At 32.0% G+C, this 13,344-nt stretch overlaps 1 protein-coding gene across 3 annotated transcripts in view; it reads left to right on the forward strand.

The window, feature by feature from the left end:
- The window catches only part of hppy (MAP4K3-like protein hppy), a 394,076-nt gene extending 386,225 nt beyond the window's left edge, over positions 1 to 7,851 (forward strand). For all 3 annotated transcript variants that reach the window (XM_090376708.1, XM_090376710.1, XM_090376709.1), the window contains one exon: positions 7,357 to 7,851. In XM_090376708.1, the coding sequence (XP_090232834.1) occupies positions 7,357 to 7,444 (88 nt within the window). In that variant the 3' untranslated portion in view covers positions 7,445 to 7,851. The remainder of the gene's footprint in view (positions 1 to 7,356) is intronic.
- The last annotated feature ends 5,493 nt before the right edge of the window (positions 7,852 to 13,344 follow it).

Raw genomic sequence — 13,344 nt, forward strand, 5'->3', positions numbered from 1 at the left:
ACGGTTTGAAGAAATTGGTCAACTTGATAGTTACCTATGTGAGGAGGGAAGCTCATAATTTGTATTTTCATTTCTCTCCCTTTCTTTCTCTCTCTCTCTCTCTCTGCAACTCAGTAAAGGACTATAAAGATCCATAATTTCTCCTAAATTTTTACTGATGATACTGAAATTATTCCTGTGATATACTTACCTTGGTTAAAAGCATTTCACACAAAACATGTTCAGCAGTTATGCCAGTTTGTTTGCAAATGCTTATGAAATTTTCTGCCAGAGGATACCACAGATCTGTAATAAATTCTTAATAAGAGCTAACTTTAGTTAATAACACCAAACACTTTACGATAAACTAATTACAGCAGACTCTCGATTTACCGGGACACTTCAAGACTCCAAATTAAAAAAAAAAAAAAAAAAAAAAATCAACCAGAAATAAAATTCAAGTAACAACTAGAATAGATATAAACAGATGTTTTGCAAGTCGTAAATATGCGACAAGAACCGTCATTCGAAGGTTAGTGTACCTATTATCTTGCAACCCCTGATGTCTTCACAGCCGCCGCTCAAAAAAAAAGACCAAATGTTTAGTTTGTTTTAGTGCGTCGCATTGATTGTTGTGTTCAGTCAGCACAACAAAAGGCAAATTTTGTTTTTTTTTTATGTCAGGGATATCGGAATTTTTATTATTATTATTATTTTATTTATACATACACACACACACACACACACACACACACAGTCGAACTTCCTATAACAAATTCGATAAATCCAGCAAAAAAATTCGTTATAGAGAAATTTCGTTATACAGAGAATATCTTTTTTATTAGAAATTGTTATCTAATTAGAAAATGAAAACGAATCTATATTTATTTTTAATGTATTTTATTTCAAAAACATACTTATTTAAATTACGTTTACACAATTTTCGCCGGTAAGTATCACAAATTAAAAAAAATCTGTAATTTTTGTTTGCACAGTACAATTAAAATATTGTCTGATTCTCAAAGAAAGCCTCACATTTGTTCAGAGCATTAAAAACATTATCAGGAACATTTTCACAAAACTGTAGACCCATACGAACCATTTTAAAAGCGTTAATCATTTCTTCGCTTGTTGGCTTTTCTACAGGTTGTTCTGATGCATCTTCAGTGTCGTTAATTTCTTCGTGATCATGGTCGCGTCTAACACTGTTCTGCAGTATTCCATCTTCATTTGGATGTTCTGCTGTGATCTACATAAACATAACTATCCAGTGTTATTTCATTTTCGATGTTTCCGGATGATTCTAATAATGTCCAAAAGTTTTTCAGTTGTGAAGGGGCAGTTCATCTTGTTCGTCCAGTTGTTGTTCGACTTCTGTATTCAATGCAAATCCCGCTTTCCAAAAACAATTTTGAATAGTGTATTCAGTGACATCGTTTGTCCAAACTTTTGCCAGTTCACAGATGCAATCTCTAAGGTTAATTGTAACCTCCAAGTTTCTATTTTCTGATAACACATTGACAGTCTTCATTATTATTCTCTTTCGATAATGAAATTTAAAATTTTTAATAATGCCTTGGTCCTTTGGCTGGAGTTTCGACGTTACGTTTGGTGGTAAAAACAATAACTTCACACTTTTAAGTTTGGCAGAAATATTGGCAGGTTGTGCCAGACAGTTGTCAATTACCAACACGATTTTCCTTTTTTCTTTTGTTATACGCTTGTCTAGTTTTAATATCCATTCTTCAAAAATATCACTTGTCATCCATGCTTTTTTATTAATGGTGTAGTCAACTTCCAAAGATTTTATGCCTCTAAAACATCTTGGGTTTTTTGATATTCCGATGACTAAAAGTCTTAATTTTTCACTTCCTGTCATATTTGCTCCAACTAGCACAGTGATTCTTTCTTTGCTTTCTTTTCCGCCAAAACATTTATCATCCTTAACAGCAAATGTTCTATTCGGTAAACATTTAAAGAATAAAACCCATTTCGTCAGCATTAAAAACATCTTTACGCTCTTATATTCTTCCAAAATCTTTAAGGTATTATTCCTCCAACTGTCGCAATCTTCTTCACTTACATTAACACTTTCTCCACAAATAACCTTTTCCACAATTCTGTGGTGCTTCTTAAATTTATCTAACCACCCAGTGTTCGCATTAAATTCTGTATGTCCAAGGGACTGTGCAAATTTCAGAGCTTGTTGCTTAATTATTAAGCCCGATATTGGTATATTCTTTTCACGTATCATTTGCACCCATTTTAGAACAGCTTTATCAACATCTTCGTATATACACAACTTAATTCGCTTCTTGTCTGCTCCTCCTTCAATTGCATTTAAAATCGACTCTCGATTTTTTAAAATCGTAGATAAGCTGCTTGCAGGTATGCCTATTTCTTTGCAACGTCTTTTTTCTTAAAACCCTGGTCAATATCATAACAATCTTTGCTTTATCATTAATACTTAAACACTTTCTCTTCGACATTGTTTCTGCAATTGTAAAAATTACTCTACTGCAGCTCTTGCTGATACATACACCGCAAACTTCGCTGCACTGGCCATATAGTGCATTGTTAGTACTGCTACTCAATGCGTTCGCTTGACAATTCAACAGTATCACGTGACCTTTCCTATCAATCACTTTAAAGAAATATACGACTTTGTGAATTTCTTTTATTCTGCTTTCATTCATATATACACCGAAAGAAATTTTGATTAATGTATGCTGTATGTTACTTTTCAGAAAAAAAAAAAAAAAAAAATACAAGAGCATGTAGCCTATGTGATTGATGACGAACGAAAGTAAAAAAAAATTCGTGAAAACCATCTACTGGGAGTCCAGTTAGATGAGAACAGACGTATCATATAATAATTGACAGGAAGGTCATGTGGTACAGTTGACGTGAAAAACGAATGTCACTCAGTAGGCGTTACTAAAAACCAACTATGGTAGCATTCTATGTATTGCCGCCGCAGCATGCTAAAGTATTTTTAAAATGAAATTCGCCACAGCAAATTTCGTTTTCCCCTGAGCCAACATCAATTTGCAAATCTACCCTATTTATTGTAAAGTTTAGGACCACTTTTAAGAAAACACATTTGGTTTAATAACTGTAACAAAAATGAAACAAATACCCTCCTACGGGCGTCAATGGCCACAAGTATTCACTAAAAGGATGATTAATTCCAGATGCTAATGTGCAATTTCGGAGGGAAGGAGGCCATATATTTGAGTGGCTGTTTAGCAGTAAATGCTTGAAAATCTTCAAAAATGCTTTTACTAATTTTTTTAAAAATTCGTTAAAGAGAGACTAACACTTCGCATATGGGGTTAATTTTACATGTAATTTTGTTTCAAGGTGCAATGTTTTGCGAAAAAAATCGTAATATAGAGAAGTTCCACTGTATATATATATATATATATTTTTTTTTTATTCCGAAATCACGAAAATAATGGGCAAGCGCAAGAGTTGTTCTTTTGATTAAACAAAAACTTGAAATTATTCAAAAGTTTGAAAACTGTGCATCCGTTAAATCTCTAATGAACCATTATAATGTTGGTGACCAAACCATATGCGACACGGTAAAAAATAAATGGAAGCTATTAGATTTAAAATCGACGTCGTAAAAAATAAAGGCAAGCGTCGTATCGGACACGCAAGTAGTGTATGGTAAGTTTCTTCATCTATCGCCATACTGGCGCCTCCGTAGCAGGTGGGCAGGAGCAGCAGTGCGTAGCACACGCTTCTTGATTAAGACTAGGGTTCGAGCCCGTGACCACCAAATATGGAGGATGCGGAAAGGTCAGGGTATGACCACCGCATATCCCCGGAGCAATATGGCCTTAGTTGCTAATGCTCCTAAAAACCAAACAACAACAACATCGCCATACTTGTTACATAGGTTGCTGAACATTTTTTGATACAGTAAATCCCCAACTTATGTAGGTTCAGACTCTTACATTACGCTATTTATATATTTTTTTATATGACTGAAGATTTCAGTGAAGGGGACACACATTTCACTATAATACTGTAACTTAAAAACCCACAGAATTTCAGCTATTGGTATTATCACAAATGCAATGAGATCAAGTTTACTACCCATTTATAATGAATTGCAGTAACAGAAAAGCCCAGTAACCCGGAAAGTGCAAATTGTTTTTGTTTTATGGCAGTGACCTCCGGAAATGTGCTTTAGTAAAATGTGAGCTCACGTGGGATGATAATAGTGAGTTTTCGCCTTAACCCTGTGAAGTTCTTTTCAGAAAATTTAATTTTGACTGTTATCATGGTGCCGACTAAGAGAATAACAGTGACAACGGTACTAGTATTATCAAGAAAAGGAAAGCGATCGAGTTGTATCAGAAAATTAAAATAATAAGGATGTATCAAAATAGCCAAACATTAACAAGTATCGCTGAGAATTCAGATTTGTCAGTGGTAACGGTGAACACAATAATAAAGGAGAAAGACAGAATACGAGAAGCAGTGAAGGGATCGGTACCAATGAAGTCAACTATAACAACCAAAGCTACGAAACACATATCAGTTTTTACAGTACTAACATGCGTTTTTTCTTCCTTTTATGTTTTCTTTTCTTATGTGCCACTCTGGCTGCTGCACCGCCATTCCAAGATAAAGTTTTTAATTGAACTAATTAAAAATATATAACTATTTTTCTTCATTCTTCTGAGGATATTATGTGGTTTTTGTAATTTTGGCATATCAGGGATATAGTAGCAATATTTTATTAGTCAGTCCCAAGTTACGTAAGAAGTCCTGGAAATTATCTCTTACGAATGTCGGGGACTTGCTGTATTTTTGGATTAACTGGGAAATCAATTATCTTGGAATTTTTTTTTTTACCATCTGTCCCAAAAAATCGAGAGTGTACTGTAATTCTATAAGCATTATACAATGAATGATACAATGAGTTCAAGGCTTTATATTAACATCACAATGACTTTAAAGAACATTCACCAAAATGGCAGGAGGACAACTATACAAGAAAAAAATTATTATGTGGGCTACAGAGCTTTCAAATCAGGCCCTTAGAAGGGAGTTAGTAAAATGAAGGTAGATTTTGCACTGTTTTAAAGAATTCCAGAATGAGGATTTCTTTAAATTCCAGAACATAAATTCAAATTACAGGGGAAGAGTTTAGCCTATTGATTGTAGAAAGTATTCCTTTAGGCAGGGAGTTGTTGATTACTGGAACAAGTTGGCTCTCTAAAAGTTGAGGCTGACAATTTGAAGCAACTCAAACGTCTGATGAATAGTTACCTATGTGAGGAGGAAGCACATAATTTGTCTATTTTCTTATCTACTTTTACTTTTTTATTTATTATTTTATTTTATTTTTTATTTATTTATTTTATTTTATTATTATTTTTTTTTTTGCCACTACAGCAAAAATCTGTAGCTTCCTTACAGTATATGGCATGATAATATTTATTAATGAGATGTGTTTTTAATAAAAACAGAAATCATCGGAATGTTCATCTTCATCCTTGGAATTATATACTGTGTAATGTCATTTTGGTAAATGACATAAGATAGCAATATTTAATTCAAAATTCAGTATTCAAATTTTGATTTTTACTGGCTGCTTAACAGAAATGTCCAAAGGATGGATCACTTTCATCATTCCTTCCAAACTGATTGTTAATTTGCACTTTTTTTTTTCCCAAGATTGCTAACCTTAGCTGCCTATATTGCCTCTTGCTGCCCAATTTGCAGTTTTTCTGAGGCCTTGTGGATGGGGTAAGGCGTCCTGATGAGATTGTCTGCCCACTTCCCACCCCATCAAAGATTTGGCTTTGATAAATATTTTGGGAATTTACATTTGGCTCACTCTTAGTTTTTGATTTTGATATTGGATAAAAGACAATTGCCATCTAGATAATTATAAGTAACAGAAATATTTTTCAATCCTTCACTATTTTGCATTTTGAGCACTATCTAATTCTAATTAATGACATAAGAATGGCAGGGTAAGTATATCAGAATGTGTTGTCTATAGTCAAAGCTAGGAGACTAGACAGAAACAAGGCATTAATGTTAGTTATCAGCTCACATAATATTTGTTTACTTATGTGAGCTGAAAGCTAAGAGTCAACTGAAAGGTTAACTTCTAAATGAGTTTTAAAATTCTACAATATCAAAATTCCACTGGGAGGATAATGGATATCCAGATGTATATAATTAGAGCATTTGTAATATGATAATAATTCAAACTTTTGTTTCAGCTCTTACACAACCAAGTCTGTGTGTGTGTGCGTGCACGCACGCACGTGCAGGCATACAAACTGTGTTATAATTTCTCCAGACGTATTTATATATATATGATATACAGGGTGTTTCAAAAATGATGGTCAGTAATTTAAAGGTGAAAAGTACAAACTAAAATAAGCAAAAAGGTTCCGGTGAACATCAAGCCACAAATGAACTGTTTTCGAGATAACACACATTTTCTGTTAAGATCCGCCACTGATTATGGGAGCACTCTGGGAGGGTAGTCTGTATTGCTGAGATCTTGTACACACTGGATATAGCAGGAGTACAGTAACTGGCGATGTAAAATTTGCCACACACTGCTATGACTCAGTACACGCTCTTGCAGAGCAACCCTGCTTGTCGCAATTCCTGGATTTTGTTCTATTCTTTCTAACATTTGTCCATGCAAATCGACCATAGAAACACACAATTAACAGATATAAGACACAGCATGGCAGATGAATCTAATTATTCAGGTGGCCTAAATATAATAGTTTTTTTTTTTTTTTTTTTTTTTATTCTTTCTGACACCCTTTCCTCAACATCAGGTGTTCTGCTTCTGGGCCTACCTGCTCGTACTCCATGTGCAAAGCACCCATGTTCTCTAAGGCATTGATGTACCCTGATGAATATGCACATGTTGTGCTGCCTTCAGCAGGGAAATGCTTCTTGGTGCAAACGTGCAGCCTCGAGTGCACTGCCTTTGGCTTTACCATACATGAAGTGCATGTCCGCATACTCTTCGTTGCTGTAACCTCTTTCCATGTTGACTATCTCTCGACAAGTACTGGCATGCCTGCTATGTCTCAAAGAACTGAGAAAGGAGAAACGGAAAGAATGAGCATGAGGTTTGCTCATTCTCTCCATCGAAAAAACAAGTCAGTGGTGGATCCCAACTAGAAATGTTCAATATCTCAAAAACTATTCACTTAAGGACCCATGTTTACTAGACGTTTTTTGCATATTGCAGTCTGTAGTTCACCTTTAAATTATTGACCATCACTTTGGAAACACCCTGTATAATTGTTATTATTGGATTGAATATATATTATGAAAACACTTCAGAGGGCTTCCTTTTTTCTTTTATTTTTTTAGGATTGTAGTTCTAGAAAGCAGGCCCACAAATGACCCCAAAAGCCCTTCAAACTTATATATTTTAGCTGGACATGAAAATAGTTACTGATGTGATGGAATGGGATTTCATTCCTTGCCCTGATCTTGTGATAACTTTCAGAGTTACTCCTGTACAGTGCCATGTAACAGAAACAGTGTTAATTTATATGACTCATGCCACTTATGTGAAAGAATTGTAATATTTCCAGCTGGCAGCTGCTAAGCTGCACTGATAAAGTATATGATGTCATTTGGTTTCTAGCATATTTGAAATTAAGTGCTAGACTAAATTTCTAATCATTGCTTTGTGTAATTTTTGCAACTGTATTACATCTGCATCCACAGGTTTGGATGATAAGTGATAGAAATGTTGTACAGAACATGGTTTCATATTTTTAAGATGTCACAGATGTGGATTACAGTTTAGATTTTGAAAATGTTACAAGATTTGTGATTTCTCGCATTTGGTGTTATTCTGTAGGGTTTTTTTTTTTTATGTGATTCCAAGTTAAGTTGTGATCTATCAGCATGATTTGTAAATATTCATTTCAATTTTTTTTTTTTTTTTTTTTTGTCATTTTTATTACAAGGTAACCTCAAAGATTGGTCACCACTATTTTGTTATGCTTCACTGACAATTTTATTAAGAGAGGTTTGTATGTACAGCTTTTTTTTTCTTTTCTTTTTTTTTTTTTTTTTAAATACCAAACCACTTGTGCAACCCTCTCTTGATTTTGCTGTCATGAAATTATATATATTCAGTAAGCTTCTCTTTTCAGCCATTTTCTTCCTGAATTTTTGATAATTAAATGTATATGCACAAAACAAAGATAGTGCTTATATTCTCTGTTACAGAGTGTTTACCTCTCAGAAGACATATACAACTGATTAAGTGTATGCCTAGTCCGATTACTTCAAAGCTGAAGTAATAAAACTATTAGTTATGATTCTATTCTATATGTATGTATGTTTCCACTTTACATTTTGGGGTTTTCACTTAATGATGATTGTCTTTAATATTTAAAATGGCTCTGTTTACTTTAAACACCATTGCTGCCTATCCTTGTATATTAGGCAAATGGTATGACTGGTGCATTTTTTTTTTTTTTATCCCTGTGTAATATATTGTAAGTTAATACTTGTTGCTTTGTACTGTGTATGCAAATGTCTCACATACATTATTATAATGTACAGAACCATAAGCATTCCCATTTGTATATGTTCCTGTTTGCAGCACCCCCTTGTGATCTTCTGAACTTTCCGACTAAAATATCTATGTTTGTCAACTTGAACCATTAACATTTGTCGTATGGTTTGAACCATTCTATGATGTCTGTCAAAGACAGTATTGAAAAAAGGGCTTGATTTTGCTATCTTACAATTAGACTTCTAATAAGAGCTTAAGAATCTGCCTCACTATAGTACTAGTTAAGATTGATTTTCCTAACAGTTTAATCACTAAAAACAGTAGCTAAAGAAGATATAATAAATCACCACGTATTACTATCATGGAATCATTATAAATATAAAAATATTTTTTGATTAGTACATATATATATAACAGGTAAGCAGTGAAGTAAAAGCTTGCTCAATTTAGATGGAAGAGGAGTTTTTATTTTTTTGTCCCTCTCACCTCATCATATTCACTAAAACACATAGTGTATTTATTATTTTAGGAAACCGTTGATTAGAAAATGAATGTGGGGTAACAGGGTAATCAATAACCAGTAAAGCTACTTAACTATAAATCTTATTATTAATTATTGATATTTCTGATTACAGTAAAAAATCATAAGGTCATTAATATTTGTTTGTAGTTATTTTAATATGATTATTTTATAATTATTTAATCACTTTTAAGCTTGAATTTTTCAACAGAAGCCCTTTTATGATTTTGACAATTAGGTTTATTATCTTTCCAGAAAGAAAACAAATAATAAATTAAAAATTAGAAATATTATTTGATTAATAGATGTACATTTAGATTTCCTCCAGGCAGGAAGTGGATTGATTATTTTTATTGTATGTTATATTTTAGATAATAATAATTTTTACACTGGCATGAGTACCAATTACAAAAAAAAAAAAAAAAAGGTAACTTTTTTTAGTTTCGTTCTAAAGTAATGTTTTTAGGCTGTTTTGTTTTTATTTCGGAAATTGAAGACTACATCCGTAAAAACAAATACAAGATTTTAAGATTTTTATCTTTTAAAGAAAAAAAATTATTTCAAATTAGAACCTTCTAAAAATTGATAATCCAGTAGATCAGTATTTAATATTTATGGGTGCTTCTATTGTTAAAAGGTTAGTTAACCCACAAAAAAGAAAAAATAAATAAAGTTTTGAAGCCAGTATTGAGCTGCAATAAGTCTGTGTTGCATAAATGCTGATTAATCATATTTTTCAGTACTGAACTATATTAATACTACATTGGAATGCCATTAAAATAACAGTTTTTATTTTAGGATCCCTTATCTTTTTTTATTAAAACCAAGCTGTAGTAAACATAAATATTCCCTTTACACATTGTACATATATTACATCATTAGAAAGTTTCAAGTACTTTTATTATTTTTAACATTCTTTGTTAATGGGAATGTTTGTTGCTCTAAATTTTGCTCGAACTATGTTTATACTGTTCAGAGAACCTGAAAGTTCAACACTGTTGTGCATTGTTTTTTACCTATAATGTTCAGGATGTATTATAAAATGTTATTATACACTGTTAAAAGTTTATAAGAAATCATCTCTTATGATTAAAATAGCACGTAGTTGCTCAGGCCTTTGTATTGTACCTGGCGTAGTTGTTTCTAAGAAAATTATCAAAAAGTTTTATTTTCTAATAATTTAATCTGTTATGCAGGTTAAACTATGCATGGAATAAGATGAGTATACAGAACACACATGAGGATAACTACAAAGTAGGTTATCTAATTGGAGGGGGGGGGAAACATATACACACATTACAGAATTAAGATGTACCAAAGTAGAAACAAAAGCCTCTGGATTGTTTCCACTTTGTCAAGAATTTGAATGAACATAAAGGTATTACAAATATGATTATGAATGACAGAAAAGTATTATTAAATCAACTGTAGAGCAGCTTAATTTTATAGGTTTCTAGACAATACTCAAACTTCCGAGTGCTTTTAGCATTATGCATTCATGTTTTCTTTTTGTATTGTATAAGCAGTGTTTTCAAAGGCCAAAATTAGGTTTTGTGAATGATGTCAAATATAAGAGTGTTTAATTTAAATATCCTGTATGTAAAAATAAAGACATATTTCGTAGTGCTTTTTTTTTATTGTCCTATACTTATACACCAAAAAACAAGTGATATTGCCATACTGATAATAAATAATACTACCTGAAAAGAAATTAAAAATCATTTTTATTGTATTTGTTGAAATTGTCAATTGTAAGGGACAGGAAGGACTGCTAAGTACCATGATTATTTGTAATTGCTATTAAGGGATTGTTGGGTAATACTTTATACTTTTTTTTTTTTTTTTGTGTCCTTTATTTGATCCTCTACAGTTTCTCCAACAGTACTTTATTTGTGTCTTCGCAAATAAAAATCCACTGTATGCAGTGGATTTCAAACCATCTTTTTCTGTTTTCTCTAAGAAGTTCATGCATCGTGCACAGAACCGTGCTTGGTGTGCATTCTCTCTCTCCCTCACACACATCCGTATGTTCTGACTGGTGTACTAGGTCAAGCAAGTGGAAACTTCAGTTCTTTGAATATTAAAATTAGGGTCAAACCACTGTACCTAGCAAATTCCAACTTTAAGGCTATGACAGAACTTGCAAATCTTTTATGATAGTTATAATTACTCATGCAGCAATGTCAATATCACCTATTGCCCAGTTATGACAATTCAGTACCTCATAGACTGCATGCCTTGGTGCTAAGCTAAACAACCTAATATTTGTTTGTTGACTGCTATTGTTTTGTAAACCTCTTGTTTGCTATTCCTACTGTTTCCAGACTGCTTTCTTCACATCACTTAGCTTTTCCTGATCATTTCTAAATTTCTTTTTTTTTTTGGTATTTTTTCCGTATGCATTTTAAATAATTTTATTAAATAAATACTTAAAAAAAGAAAGGCAGTTAGTTTTGCATTTGATTTTTTTTTTTTGCAAAAATTTCAGTGTCATTGCACAAATAACTCATATAATCATCCTAAGAGAAGGAATACTTCGTTTATATTAAAAAAAGGTCCTTTAAAATTAAACGAATCTAACCATGGAATGACAAATCTTTATAAATATCTCTTTATGCCTAGAGAAAATTTTTTTAATTTAGTGCACTACATCACTTTCACCCATTCGTGAACCATTTGCAGTAAGCACGGGTCATGTTAAGATGAAAGCTTGAAAGGTACTAAGTACTTAGTACCTTTCAAGAGCTACTAAGTAGCCATTGTAGGTGACAAAATGAAAACTATCAGCGGAACCTTTTCATGGAGTAAGTAGTAAGGAGAGACAATAGTTGAAGAATGTGTGTGCTTTAAACATAATGAACTGAGTGTTAAATTTTTATATTTTAATTTTCAAAGTGACAAATTGTCAGAAATTTTTGGGTCAGCAGTGTTAACAAAGCAAGTAATTACATTCAGAATAAAACTGGTTATTCACTAGAACTGCAGGGCCAGAATACAGTCATTTCTTTATTTCTGGGGTTTTGATTTAATGCATCCAAACAATATATACCACTCCTCAATTTAGGATTCTTTAGCTGGTGCTTCAATGCAATTAGTAACAAAATATGATGGCAGGAAGTTGCATGGTGGCTGTAGGAAGCACTAGACCTCCTGATGGTATTTTGTGAAAATGAATTGTATATTAATTTGTGTATTAAAATGTATTCTATCGCTCTCCATTGTATAATTTCTGTATTTAAGTTTATAACTAATATTAATATTTTGTATTATAATTTTTTCCTCAGTTGTAACTTAATTGTAATAAATTTTCTAATGTAAATTTTAACTATTTTTCTTACTGTTAGATTGTAACTTCATATTTTTCTATATCGTAACAATAATTACGGATAGAAAACTGCTTTAATGATTTAGTCTTGACTTAGATTAAACTCAAGGCCTCTAAAAAGGAAAACATAAACAATGAATGACAGTATGAAATAAAAACTTTATAAAATCCAATAACAAAAAAAAAAAAAAAAAAAGCATATACCATAACTTTGTTCTCTATTTGATTCATATTTTACACGAATAAATATCGATAATTTGTCATTTGAAAGTTTCTCCACTTGGTCCTTAATGCAATCCCCTTCTACATTTTTCCATCATCTTATTGGAAATTAATTTTTTTTTAATTTTAAAATGTGTAACTTTTCAGGAATGCATCCACCACATAAATTGAGAAATAACTGTACATAATTTTTACACACTAGAAATAACTTGGATAATTTGTAAAATTAAATACATTGTCTGTACAGATTTAAAGAAAATAGGATGTGTGCATTACTATCTCTCTGAGGCCAACTGTGGGTATTATAATAGCCAAATGATGCGTGAGCACATTAACAACATGCACTTGACTCTCAGTAATGTTGATGTTATATACTTGGGCTGCTTATGTCAAGTTATGGCAGTGAATGCTGAAAAAAACCACACTGATGAAACTAATTCCAGGTAAAAAAGGCCATCTTTTTGTGTTTGTAGCACCTAGGTACTCTTCATTCCAAGATCTTGCTACATTATATAAAACATTAAAATGCCTCTGCAATAAATCTAATTTTTTTGTTTTTTTTAAAGAAATTTGAAAGCATTTCCTATAAATTTAATTTTTGAAGTTATTTCCACAACACTTATTCTAGCATTAACTTTGATTTAAATGACTTTGCTAACAGAAAAAGCCAAAGGGAAATTAGTTTTTAAAATTTTGTTGGAATAAAATCATTAAATTCTATTTGAATTATATTTTTTTGGTTCCTGAATTTTTCAT

This window comes from Mastigoproctus giganteus, chromosome 6, assembly GCF_048544385.1.
Source record: "Mastigoproctus giganteus isolate SK-2022 chromosome 6, ASM4854438v1, whole genome shotgun sequence".
NCBI classification, from domain to species: domain Eukaryota; kingdom Metazoa; phylum Arthropoda; class Arachnida; order Uropygi; family Thelyphonidae; genus Mastigoproctus; species Mastigoproctus giganteus.